Genomic DNA, 14,393 nt, shown 5'->3' on the forward strand with positions numbered 1-14,393 from the left:
ATAATTTATTGTGTCCACCAATTCAAGAATGAAGCTTTGGCATTTTAGAAATATAGAATGTACTGAAAGTTTATTAATTGAAATGTAAAAAATTCATGCGAATTTTTGGCACTTGACAAATGAAAAGACCACGTGGTTAAAGTCGCAAAGTGGGGGAGGGGGTTGGCCAAAAGACCACGAAAGACCACGGGGGGGTACGGGGGGTATAAAAAGTGATCAAAATATGACCACGTGGTTTAGGAACGGCCCCTAAGTTGCTGGAGCTAACCAATTGAGCAAACGGATCACCGTAAAATCAACAGATAAAAAGGAATCTCCTCACGCAAAACCAAATGAAATAAAACTTTGCCATGAGTGCTTCAGCGTAATTCATCCGGAAACACCTCATCGATGTTCAAAACGGACTATGGCCAAGAATCTGTCTGGCTGGGGGCGATACTGACGAAGTCGATGCCAAATCTCTATACTCTAGAGTTTCCAAAGAATGCCGGTCGTGGGTCCAAATCTGTCTCCACACAACCAAGACTAAAAGAAGTCCTCTCATCCTCAGCACACAAACTTCATGACTTTTTTGTAGTTAGGAAACATGCTTCACGAAAATCAGTGACAATGTCACTAGTTACGCAAATCAACACTTGGTGTATTGTCGCAGTGTTTTTGGTTTGATAGATTACGAGAAAAAGCCCGACGAAACATACTGGATGAACGTTTGATAGGTTCGATGGCGGCTAAGAATCACTAAAATTTATTCTTATGGTTGAGGGTAGGTAGGAAGATTCTGATCAATCAAAGTTCAAGGGTTCCGGAGTTAGGCGCTGTTTTGTTCTCGCGATAGTAGAAAATGTTCAGGAGGACTACGAGAATGTTAGTAAAATTTCAAATTTCAATTTCAGGTCATTAATATCGTAACGGGTGTAACAGCTCAATCGTGAAAAATGAAGATCTGGGTTAAAAGTTTGAGGTATTTTGGACAATCGGAGCCGTGAAAGAACAGAACGCGTTGTGGTATACAGCTGGAGCGAGTAGAGACTGACTAAAATCGATAACAAACTTTTTGCTATAAAGGGTGTTTTTTTTGCTATTTGGTTTTCCGTGTATTCAGATTTGACAGTTCACGCGGGAATTCTGACAGCTGTCAAAGTCTAATGTACTCAGCTTAGTTTGCCATTTCACCATGAACAGACTTACGCCTGAACAACGCTTACAAATAATCAAATTTCATTACCAAAATTCTTCCTCTATGAAAAATGTTTTTCGCGCATTACGACCATTTTATGGTCGTCATAATCGACCTACTGAGCAAGCTATTCAAGCTATTGTGACGAAATTTCAAACCAGTTTTACTCTGTTGGACATAAACCCACCAACACGTATACATAGAGTGCGTACAGAAGAAAATATTGCTGCCGTATCAGCAGAGCCGGATTTACGATTGTGGGGGCCCCAGAATAAAACAAACCCGTTTTTTTATCGTACGAGTTAAAAACACTTATTTCTCATTGAAAAGTTACCAAAAATTTGCTAGAATTTTTTCTTACGAGTTTTTTTTTGCAGAGAACTTATTGATTGAATAATCAACATTCAGCTTCTTCAGAATATTGTACTCTCAACTTAACAATGCTAAGTTTGACAGCCTTTCACTCTTCATAGTCGTACGCAACCTATTTTCAATCAGTTTCATCTTCGATAAAGACCTTTCTCCAGTTGCGTTCGAGATCATTAGGCTCAAATAAATAAATGTATGCAACTGCTCGAAATCCGGAATTTTTTTCTTGATATCTGAAAAATAAAAACCTACCGCAATTCGAAAAAAATGCGATCCGCAAGCAAAAATTTGCACACAATTTGAGAAAGACTGCGCAAATATAAGGCTACGCTGGCAATAATCTACAGAACCTAGGAAAAAACTAGGGGTAAGCGGGGTAAGACCGCCCCCTTAAGCAATTCTGTTTATAGAAAAAAAAGTTGCGACTGCAATTTCATTCGCTTCTTCGCTAAGAGGTTCTTCTATTCAATACCCGCATTTAAAAAATAAGAACTGAAATATATTTGTTTATTTTTCAATATTTAAAAAGTTTTTTTTCAATTTTTAAAAATTCATTGAAAATGTGCAGATCTTTTTCATGCGGGGTAAGCCCGCCCACCAGCGGGGTAAGATCGCCCACCATTTTTTGAGGATAAACAATATTTTTAGGGCCGAAACGGTTGATTTTATCGGTATAGTGTCTCTGACAAAGTTGTGGATGGTATTTTTTTTCTTTTTAAATAAAATATACACTGTGAAAAATCTGAAAAAAAAATTCTAAGTTTCAACTTATTTTGTTTTCTGATTATTCAAGTTCAGATCAATGTTTAGGTAACTTTTTTGGTTTTCAAAATAAATAGATTTTTCAGAATTGGGGTTTTCAAGATATTGAATTCATAATATACCTATCTTTAAGCTAAAAATTAAAACTCATTAAACCTGTCTGTATGATTCTTTTGAAGACCTATTATGTATAGAAAAATACTAATAATTATTCTTTCGTTTATTTATATTTTCAATTTTCTATGTTTTTTTTTTGAAGAACAAAATTATCAACGACTCTATACACCGAACAAACCGTCAAAAAAAAAATTTTTTTTTCAGAAAAATTTAGCTATTAATATTTCTATTACTCCATGATCCAACAACCATAAAATTTTAGCTTACCTTTTGTAGATTTTACAGGCAAAAACATATTTTTTCAAATAAATTTGAAAAAAAATATATTTTTAATTCTATTTTTATATCTTTCCTTTAAATTTTTTTTGAGTGTGTATTTTTTTCGGAAGTAAAAAACCACTATTTTCAATTCTGCCGGAGACGTCATACCAATCAAACAAACCGTCATGGCTCTAAAATTATTTTGGTTCATTAACACCATTTTCACACAGTTTTACTTTTTCAAAAATAAGTCTTGTTAAAATATATTACTAGAAAAGCTTCAACCAAATCGAAAATGGTCGATTAACATCGATGTCTTATGTGGCTTGAAGTTGCTTTACTGATCCTGTAAATATTCCCTTTGTAGTGTCGAGGCATTTGGGTCGTGAAGTAAAACAACAAGCAGTTGGATACGTGGCGGTTTTACCCCTTGTATAGTGGGGACTTTACCCCCAGTGGAACATTTTCATGTTTGACCGTAAAGTAGTCAAAATTACAAGATTACTCACGGCCTTCGATATTCCCGAAAGAAGATAGATTCAGGCAAGCGATTAAACGTATATTCACGAACAAAACAATAGATTTTTAGACTGAAAAACCTTAAGTCCCGTTGCCGTAAAACAATAGCGCATTGACTGGTTGCCAGCTGAAAGGTTGTTTTTGATTATTTCTGCGACCGTTCGCGCACTATCAAAACAGAAAAACGTGCAAAATGTTATGTAATTATACTGTGATAGACACGTTAAAGAAATTTTTCAATTATTTTATAACTTGGTAGTAAAACTACAGTGGGCGGTCTTACCCCGCAGGGCGGTCTTACCCTGTTTACCCCTACACACTTCTGCAGGTCAATAAAATCTGCACACGGACTCTGAAAATCTGCATTTTGCAACGCAAATCTAGTATCCCTGATTCGGATAGGTAAACTTATTTTCGGAATCAACAGCAATGTATTAAAAAAACTTGTGGATTATCTTCATTCCTGCTTGATTTCCCATGCGCGCTGGTTCGATTCAAATGGTGTGGTAATGTGTGTCATTCCAAGAGAATCGAAGGTGAAATCTTATGGATGTGGTTGTGATATTGGCGCTCGCGAAAAAATAACACTGAAGGAAAGTTTCAGATTGAAATGGTCTGTTCAAATTTTCTTACTGTAAATTGAACTTTTGATTGAATCTCATTTTTAATAGAGAAAAGAACTTTTTTTCGTTTTGTGGGGGCCCCAAAAATGTGGGGGCCCGGGCCCCCTGCCCCCCCCCCCCTTAAATCCGGCTCTGCGTATCAGCCAGTGTAGTGGAAGACCGTGAAATGTCAAGTCGACGCCGTTCGCAGCAATTGGGATGGTGTTATTCGACTACATGGAAGATTTTCACGAAAGGATCTTGGTGTAAAGCCTTACAAAATACAGCTCGTACAAGGATTGAAGCCGAACGACTTGCCACAGCGTCGAATTTTTGGTGAATGGGCCTTAGAACAACTTGCCGAAATTCCACTTTTTACCGAAAAATTGTGTTCAGTGACGAAGCTCATTTCTGGTTAAATGGGTATGTTAATAAGCAAAATTGCCACACTTGGAACGAAGAGCAACCAGAGGTAATCCAAGAATCGCCAATGCACTCAGAAAAATGCACGGTTTGGTGTGGTTTACATGCTGGAGGCATCATTGGTCCGTACCTCTTCAAAGATGATCAAAATCGCAACGTTACGGTCAATGGCGCTCGCTATCGCGCGATGATTTCTGATTGTTTTTTGCCGGAAATGGAAGAGCTGGGACTTGTTGACATGTAGTTTCAGCAAGACGGAGCAACGTGCCACACATCGCTCGAATCAATGGACATATTGCGGAATGAGTTTGGTGGGTAATTCATCTCACGAAATGGACCGGTGAATTGGCCGCCTAGATCATGCGATTTAACACCGCTAGATTATTTTTTTGTGGCTACGTTAGGTCTCTCGCCTATGCGGATAGGCCAACAACAATTCCAGCCTTGGAAGACAACATCATACGCGAGATACCAGCCGAAATGCTCGAAAAAGTGACCCAAAATTGTACTTTTCGTATGGACCATTTAAAACGTAGCCGTGGCCAACATATGAATGAAATTATCTTTAAAAAGTAAATGGCATAAACCAATTTATCGGCTCAACTAAAGATTTCATACAGTTTTGCAATTTTCATGCGTCTTTTTTTAAAGAAAAACCAAATTCTTAAAAAATTACTCTTTATAAAAAAGTAGAGTAACCGTTTGCGGTTACTTCAACTGCATTCATGAACCTTTCTTCCATGGGAGTGACGAGACTTTGATCTTAAACATTGTCTCCTTCCGTCGCTACATCTTCTGTTGGGTATGGTCAATTCGATTTATAATACGATGGAGAAATATGATCCATCTAACGCACAATCCTTGACCGCTGCCTAAAGTGCAACTCAACATGCCCAGTTCAAGTTGAACGTATTGAAATGCGGGACAAAAATCAAAACAGCCATTCTATTATTTTTTCAAGTTGGTATGACACGGAAAATGTTTAGTACCGACAACAGCTACTGTTTGCATAACTGACAAATGTCAAATACATAATCGCATAAATGTCTCAAACGCCATTCTCATGTACAGGAGCATAAAATGAAAATTTTCCTAGTATATTATCCATTTCGAAATAAAAGGCTTGAAAATCATATTCAAATAATTTCTAGGCGACGGAAAAGTGACCTAAGTGCCATTAAAATAAGTTTTTTTTTTTTACTTTGAAGTATTTTTTTTGACGATTGATTTCAAATAGAAAATGTCTTTTTTCTCTAAGAATAAAGAAGCATGACCAGCCCTTAACTTCCATGCCTCTTCCGTTGCCATTTTGGTTTTAACTTGAAAACATAGAGTATATCAAAAAATTAATTTGAAAACTAAGATTTTTTAAAAATAACGTGTTATTTGAATAGTTGAAACCACTTCACAGTAGATGCGTTTCATAATCGTATAATTCACGAGGTTAATAAGATTATAGTCTGTGATCATTATAGTCTGTCTCAAATATGTATAAAACTTATCAGCATATAGGGTTTGGTTCAATAAGAAATCCACATTTTCGATATTTGTCTATGGAACGTTGCAGTGTTGCCTTGCACTGTTGCAATTTCCTAGTGAAGCGAAGAATACTGAACATCCATGATCGAACCATGACCAAATATTTCGATACGGTTTTACCTGCATTTCCACAAAATTTATTAAAAATAAATTCATTTTTTTTAAAAGAATAATTTTTTCTCAAAAAATCGCCGATGAAATATTTTTCAACTTTCCGATCCTGGATTCTTATTCAGTTGGTAATATTTCTGGGAAAAAAAATCGGAGGTTTGATGATAATTTGATAACAATTCTTTATGTGTCGGATGAAAGCAGATACCACGAGTGCAGCTCTCTCTGTCACGTAACAGCCTATTACACTGTTGCGTGTTGCATATTGCACCTGTGCGGTTGGAGGACAAAATTATGTTTCCAGTTTGTTCACAAGAACAATGAAATCTGGTGGCCCCCTTTTGGTGTAAATGCAGAAATGCGTCTAAAGGCCGCAAAGTAGTTGCTCGTCGGGTTCGTTGCTTTAACGTTTGTTTACTGAAAGCCTCTGAGAAAGATATCTTTGCTAGGGGTACCAAAATTCACGAAAATGATTAAATAGCGTTAATATTCATTTTTTCCAGTTTGAGCTTTACCCTACAAAGTAATTTACGTAGTCCTACGTCAACCTAGTGGCTGTGTTTCGGACACTAGACTCTACTTATTTTCGAACACGGAATCTTGTCGCATCGAGTTGATTTTGAATACCTGCAGTTATTTTATCTTATCGATGCAAAAATTACTTATCAAATGTGAAACTGGGAAAATTCCATGCATCCAGAACTTTAGGCATTTGAAAATTCAGATAAACCAAAAATAAAGTGAAAAACTCGTTGACAAACTGTCGAACTTGCCAGAATTAGAATACAGTTGTTTTGAATTCGTGTTACGCTGACACAAGATTTGACTGTAATTATCTAAAAATGTTCAACTAAAACGTTTGCAATAAAAAATGGACTGTTTTCCGGAAAGTGATAAAAAAAGCTACCGGCCTTCCCGCAGTCAACCGGAGCCATCGCCATGGCGAACGAAAACATGCGTGCAGGCATGTTTTTGAGTTATTTCTTCGTTTTATTTATCAATTCCGCCTCAGTTTTCGCGACAAAATTGATGGGTAGGTCTTACGCTTCAGGTTTGCACACTAATCCTCGATGGGACGCAGCTTGAGGACGTTGGGTGGGTTCGCCAACTTGGGTACCACATCGATATTCAGCCGCTCCATATCCTCCGACGATCGCTTCGAGTAATGGGTCGACGCCAGATCTGGTCAAAGCACCGCATCTTCGGCCTTATGGTATTTCTTGATGAACGACGCAACTTCCGGCAGGCACTTCGTACTATTAATTTCCTCGTTTACGGCCAGTCCGGAGCGAGAAAAGAGCGGCTTTGACATCCCCTGCTCACTGATTGTCAACTACAGCAGCACCTTATTGGGGAACTTGGTGTATGAAATGAACTTCAGCTCGGTACTAACTTCCTTCGTGGGTGATATACGAAGTGCCCTGCCAGTCGTTGCCATCCAGGGTGAGAAAGGTCTCGTCGCCCATCACCACCGCCACGTCGCAATTTGCCGGGAAAATCGACTTGACCATCTAATTCAGCCACTGCCGCTGCGTCATTGCCTGCAGCTCCGAGGCTAGTGGACGGGACTGCCGCTTCCTGACAGATACTTTTTCACTGTTCGGCCGGTTGCACCGAACTCTCGGCCAAGCTTACGCAGCGATGTGGCCACTTTTCCCTCGATCTTCCTCTTCAGTATCTTCTGGAGCTTCTCGTCGCCCAGGGTCCGGGCTTTCTTTCGATGCTATAATTGATGCTCAATAGTGCCAAGATGCCGTAGATGCCGGGACGAGCGTATTCGGCGTCCGCAAAGTGCCGCAAGATGTCTGTTTTCGACGCGGCGGGGTACCGTTCTTGGAACGGACACACTTCTGATACTCCGTTCGCTTCACTGTTCTCGTCATCACGGTTAGAGTTCGACTGATAGAGCTGTCAACTTTTTTCTGCTGACTCATGGGTTACTATGATTAATGCTGCATGGGTAGTTTCGTCAGTGCACGTGAAAAATGCCAATTTTTGTTAATTTTTCAATGCAACCGTTGTATCAATCACACAAATTATAATCGCCAAATATTGAGCATAGAAAATATGAGGACCGCAATTATTTCATGGTCAGTTCTATTGTCTCGCTCATCTATTCGCCTGTTGTTTCGGACTTGTAAACAATTTATATTGGCCTTCTTTTAATTTCCTGGTCACTTTTTCCATACAAGTGATTGGCACCTGGATGCGGATATCCGTAACATCCTTAATCGAAGGCGAGACTTTGTGCGGAAATATGATACAATAATTCATATGATTACTATGAATATTTAGAACAATTTTTCAAAACACAGCAGTATTGTTACAAAACTCTTCAGTTTTTAGTCATCTGAAAGAGCTGCATTTTCTAAGCAAACGCGATTTTCAAAAATTTTCTATCGTTGTCCTTTAATTTTTAAATCACAAATTAAAACAGCTCGAAATCTGCTGCAATGACAGTTCGCCCATATACCAACTGTCATTGTAGCGATTTTTTATTTTTTCATTCTAAAATCGAAGGACAATGATATAAAATTTATAAAAAAACCACGTTTTGCTCAAAAAACTACACTCTTTTACTTGATATATAAAACACAGAAATCCGTGAGTAGCTAAACAACCCAATTAGAGAATCTTTTCAAAAATTATAAATTTTTTTCCATACGGCGTATTTTAAAAATATTAGTTCATTTTGTAAAATTTGCCTGAACAAGTTAATGCTCTGTATGTCAAAAATTGCAATCAGCATACCTCGTAGCTTGCGACTGCGACTTTGTAGGCAATAAATTCGCGAAAAAAGTAAACTTTTGGATTGAAAAGAGTACATAAATAAAGATTGAAAATGGAAATATAACTGGTAAGCTCGGAATTCAATGAAATGTCTACAAAATATTTGGTAATAATTTAAACATACACGGATATTTTAAAATAAGATGAATGAGTCCGTTTTATACTTCAAATCAGAAGTCGTCATCTAAAGTTGCTACGGGATGAACAAGCAAGAAAGCAATTCTGTCGGAACTAGAGCGTGAAAAATAAAGCTGATTCTGATTAAACCCAACTGCTGTGTTTTTTTGATTTGATCAAATAAAATATAGTCGCATAAAAGTGTGTTGGCCTTTTGGGTAACAAATAAATACGCATCCTCAACGAGCGTCCGGGGTGTTAGATTATATAAATGTCATATCTTTTTTTCGTAAATTAAATTTGCCAAAAAGTTTTCAGATGACCGCAGTGTATTTTCCTAATGGCATATAACTTCTCTTGGATGTTGCATTTACCATGCTTGCGGGCATTTAGCTTTTCAGTTTGCATCGCTAGCAGATTTCGACCTGGAAATATATCGAGTCATAAGCAGTGAAGGAAACTTATGAAAAGAGCGCAACAATGAAGCCAACAGTTTACCGCAACCTGGAGGCCACTTTTCATATCGAATAGAATCCTTCGGAGTGCACCTATTGAAATACCGTGCGTCTGCGGCGTTCTTTTGCCGCCGGACGGGACTGACATGCACTTTGTTTGCAAAGTTCTTTGATGCTATCTGGTGGCTCAGGAAGCTTTCACGTTTTCTAGCAAAAATGGTAAAAAGCAAAGAAAATTCTTGCCACATGCGAATAGAAATGGAGCATGTATTGTGTGCTGCTGTATTTCGTGTGCCTTTTCGACACAATTCTCAAATTGATAGTATGACACAAGCCGGGAGTAATGTGATTTCTGTTCGCTTGCTGTCGAATTGTTCAGTGAACGACTGGGCCATGTGAAACTAGAACCTGTCGCAACGTCAGTTTTGTTGTTCAATCCAACGAGAAAACCAACTTTTTGCACGGGTTTGATGGTCTGGATATTTTGTGTAATAATGGGTTTTGAATAGTTTTCTGCTTACTTCTAATGTAATCGAAATCGTGTGATTCTTCCATTGCAGATCGGCAATAACGATTTTCCCACAACGCACCGACGGGAAGCACGATTACCGCATCTGGAACGCACAGCTCATCTCGTACGCTGGATACAAGGGCCAAGATGGTAAAATTGTTGGCGACCCAGTCAATGTCGAGTTCACCGATGTATGAAATAGACGATTTATTACGCTATCGGCCGAAGGGGCATAAGCCTCCCGTGGTCGAGATCGGACTGTTGTCGATTATTAACCTATCAATATCTATTTGCTTCTCGTTTCATTTCTCGCATCGTTGGAACTGTTGGCTGACCATTGGTGCTGAAATCGGGTGATTAATTTGATAACGATGATGGTCCCTCCGCGGACGGCAGTTTTGCATAAAACTCGGCTGGAAAAGCAAGCGTACGGAATGGGACATTTTACCGCTGGTTGTGTCCGCCAACGGTCACGATCCGGACTACTTCGACTACCCACCGGAGTTGATCCTGGAAGTGCCCTTCAGTCACCCGCAGCTCAAGTGGTTCGCTGAACTGGAACTGCGCTGGTACGCGGTGCCGGCCGTTTCGGGAATGCTGTTCGACTGCGGTGGAATCCAATTTACTGCAACTGCCTTCAGCGGCTGGTACATGTCCACCGAAATTGGCTGCCGAGACCTGTGCGATGTCAACCGACGAAATCTGCTGGAGGTACGACCTGTTGCGTAATGAGTTATCTTGATTGCAGTTGTAATTTTGAGCTCGTTAGATTGAAGTTCCTAGCTATCATCACTCTGTCGTTATTTTCAATTATTGAACTATATAAATTGTGATTATTGATAATTGCAAAAATGCTTCAACTTTCACAACATCAAGTACCAAAACTTTTATCCATGAATATGCATATTTAAAACTCAATCATGATTTTTAACTAACGCTAATGATACAGAACAACATTCAAATTAGTTTCGATTGATGTTATCCATAATGGTAATGATAATTAACCAGCATTCATTACTGTGTAATTAACGTGCTTATGTTCTGTGATGTTCATCCATTCCTTTGTGTATGACACGGTGCAACGGCAATGACCAACGGGTTTGATTTGTTTCACGCCTTGTTCCGATGACACGGCTATACTACGGAGATGATTTGAGTTGATAATTAAACTGATTGGATTATTTTGATTCCAAAGTGGGTTGCATTGAGATATTAGTTTCTATCCATCCACCATGAAGGACAGTATATCAGCTGGATTGGTTGAGGCTAGTCGAAAGAACTGTGTGTAGTAATTTAAAGTGTTTGTCATTGCGTTATTCTGAAACAGATTTCTGCCGAAAAAAAAATCCAAACATAACGACAGTTCTGAAAACAATTCTCATAGTCCATTAGGGTAATTCCGGTGAAACATAAAAACATGTAATCAAATATATTTCCATTATTCTTTTCCGGAACTTTCCGTATCTGCTTGTCGATCGGCCGGAAACCATTTCTGGCACCATCACCGCTGCCAGCCCATCGCGGTGAAAATGGGCCTAGATACCCGGAATCCCACCTCCCTCTGGAAGGACAAGGCACTGGTGGAAATCAATATCGCCGTTCTGCACTCGTTCCAGAGCCTTAACATTACCATCGTGGACCATCACACGGCCAGCGAGAGCTTTATGAAGCACTACGAGAACGAAACTAGGCTGAGGTGCGCATCACAGTTTGTGTGACCGTTTATTTTATTTGTATTCCCCTCCTCGCAGGAATGGCTGCCCGGCGGATTGGGTCTGGATCGTACCGCCGATGTCCCCGTCCGTGACACCGGTGTACCATCAGGAGATGGCTCTCTACTATTTGCGGCCATCGTTCGAGTATCAGGTGAGTTTAAAGGTGTTATTTTGGATTCTTTAAATTTGTGCAAGTAGTTTTTAGGACAGTTATTTATTACATTTTTGTTACATTTTTTTTTGGTTAATATTCAAGGAATCTGCCATCAAAACACACATTTGGAAAAAAGGGCGCGATTCTTCCAAAAATAAGAAGCCACGGAGGAAGTTTAATTTCAAACAAATTGCCAGGTAATTGTTCTACTTTAAATTACAACCTGCCATTCAGCATTTCATGTTCAATACGGAAATGAAGCGCATGTGAAGTTCGCTTCTTGCTGGGATAACATCATGATATGCTGCAGCATACCAACGTAACCAATCATCCCTTTCGTTGTAAATTATTCCCGGGAAATGCCTCGGTTCGTCACAACTTTGGTTCACATGGATCAATATGTTTGACCGAACCATTGGCAAACATACTTGGGGAAGTTATGTTTAATCATTACTAACAAGTGTGGAAACATTTTTGTATCTGCATGCCATTTTCACAGTCCGATTCGAATCGTTCAGAATTAATTAAATGCCGAGTAATTATGCTGGTTTTGTGCCTTCCCCTACGAACCATATGCCGCCAAGTCGATACCGATGGCATATCATATTCCCATCAAGCGCATCTGCTTAACGTAAAAAGATTTCTTATTCGCTTTGGTTATCTCATAATTTCACATTGATTGAGGCTATTTGAATTTACTACCACCTAGCACCTTCTAAGCAGCAGTAATTCACACATTTTGGAAACAGTTTCTGTCGATATATTCGAGATAAATCTTTCACATTTGTAACAATTTGAAACCAGCCATAAAATGCAGCGATTACGGAATGTAAAATTCTGCGCACATCAGTGTCGAATCCATTTGTGTCGAATACGTTTCCTCTGTCGACACATAACGGAAGACTCTCCGACGGATGCAATCAAGTGGGCTCTTTCCGTCACATGCTGTCGCCTGTGTCACCCAATCGAAGCGCATATCCAATGCTCCCGGCCTCCCACTTCGACATCGGTTAGGACTAACTCTGACTAACAGACTCCTTCAGATCGATCGTTTCCAGCCAAATGAAGGAGTCCCACGTTACGACAGAGACGTTTAGACTCGTTAAGGAAACACTTTCCAGCTTCCTTCCGCGTCCCAAAAGAAACAAAGCCCTTGGCGAAAACGTTCATCATAACAATGACAAACCGGATATGTGGGTCATGCGTTAGACGTCTCAGGTGTGTCATAAGAACGCCGCTTTTTGAGGAAAATGGTTCAAAGTACAAGTAAAATTTAACTACTTTAAAAGGAAAGAGACGAAGAAATTTTGACGTTGCACTTTTTCATGTTCACGTTCGTGGTAGCGGCATGTTTCAAGAAATGTATTTGCAAAATTACAAAAGTTAATTATATATTTTTGGCTAACGCTTGCATTAAAAAATGGACGAAAATTGTTGTTTTGACGAAACTACCCATGCAGCGTCAATCATAGTAACCCATGAGTCAACAGAAAAAATTGACAGCTCTATCAGTCGAACTCTAATGTCGTTTTCGTTTTTGCGGTGTAGCTACCCCGCGGACTACACTTTGTCCTATCATTGTTTTTTTGACGTTGGACTAACGTCTATATCGAAGTTAGGCACCTGAATTTGAAAATCTAGTAATTCAACCGGGGAAAACCAGGAAAAAGTGGTCAGGTTTTGAGCGCTTATATATCAGTCATTTCTTTTCAGAATTTCGAGGTTTTGGCATCAACCGATCAGAAATTCTTTTACGGTTGAATTTATGTAACAAAATCACCTATTGTTCGAGATACACTATTGAAAAATTGATAAATCACATCGATTGTCTAAATCATACCGAGCAACCAATCACCACCTCTCTTCACAAGCACAGTCGACACTAACGGATACAACCGATCTGACTTTGTAAACAGTCTCACAGCTTTCAACCAATAACGAGCTCGCTTTCGGTAGCTGCAACAGGTGTTTCAACACCGTTTTAAAATGCTTCTTTTATCATTACCACTGAACAGATTCTAAACACCAATGGCTTGATTGATAGGGGAAATATTGCGCGAAATTGTCATATAATAATTTAAATATGTTTTCGATACTAAACTAGTTAAAAGTTGTGTTAGAAGTCGTGCACATTCAACCAATCACAAGCTCGCTTCTTGTTTGCTCGCGGATGGATTTTTGCTTTGGGCTATATAATAGCCTGTGTCGTCTCATAGCAGTCATCAGTTAACAAGTGAAAGGCCACCAGGCCGGTCTTGTATAATCAGCAGCGGTGGCTGATTCCAGCGACCAAACTGAGCTGCAGCAGAACCAGAGCGGTGGTATCAGGCAGCAGCGGCGGAGGTAGTGGGAAGCTGCATTTCTTCATTCAGTTCGGTGCTCCTTCGATCTGAGTTGGACCCCACCAGCGGTAATCCAATTCAGATATCGTTGGGTGAAAACGTTGGGTGTGTGTGCAGTGTGCACATATCCAAGTATGATGACAGTTCTACAAGGTATGCTACATTTTTGTCTATCCACGCACACAAACAAATCTCGTTATGAAAAATTTCGCGTTTTGTATGGAATTCTGAACATTTTTGGAAATTTCTCGTTTTGTGTTGTTTTATATCTGATTTTTTTTGGTTGAAGAGTGAATCTCCAGTTGAAACACACTAGAAATTGATATTAATTTAGATTTAGTGTGAAAAATTGCGACAATATGTCGAAATAAAATATATAAAAATGCTATATTTCTAATAGTTGGAGCATAATCTTAGTCATTGTCATAG

At 39.1% G+C, this 14,393-nt stretch overlaps 1 protein-coding gene across 2 annotated transcripts in view; it reads left to right on the top strand.

Annotated features, from left to right (window-relative positions):
- The window catches only part of LOC129729392 (nitric oxide synthase), a 163,795-nt gene that overhangs the window by 103,944 nt on the left and 45,458 nt on the right, over window positions 1–14,393 (top strand). For both annotated transcript variants that reach the window (XM_055687941.1, XM_055687942.1), the window contains exons 7-11: window positions 9,803–9,944; window positions 10,150–10,464; window positions 11,268–11,449; window positions 11,505–11,619; window positions 11,725–11,819. In XM_055687941.1, the coding sequence (XP_055543916.1) occupies window positions 9,803–9,944; window positions 10,150–10,464; window positions 11,268–11,449; window positions 11,505–11,619; window positions 11,725–11,819 (849 nt within the window). The remainder of the gene's footprint in view (window positions 1–9,802; window positions 9,945–10,149; window positions 10,465–11,267; window positions 11,450–11,504; window positions 11,620–11,724; window positions 11,820–14,393) is intronic.

Source organism: Wyeomyia smithii, chromosome 3 (genome assembly GCF_029784165.1).
Source record: "Wyeomyia smithii strain HCP4-BCI-WySm-NY-G18 chromosome 3, ASM2978416v1, whole genome shotgun sequence".
Lineage (NCBI taxonomy): Eukaryota > Metazoa > Arthropoda > Insecta > Diptera > Culicidae > Wyeomyia > Wyeomyia smithii.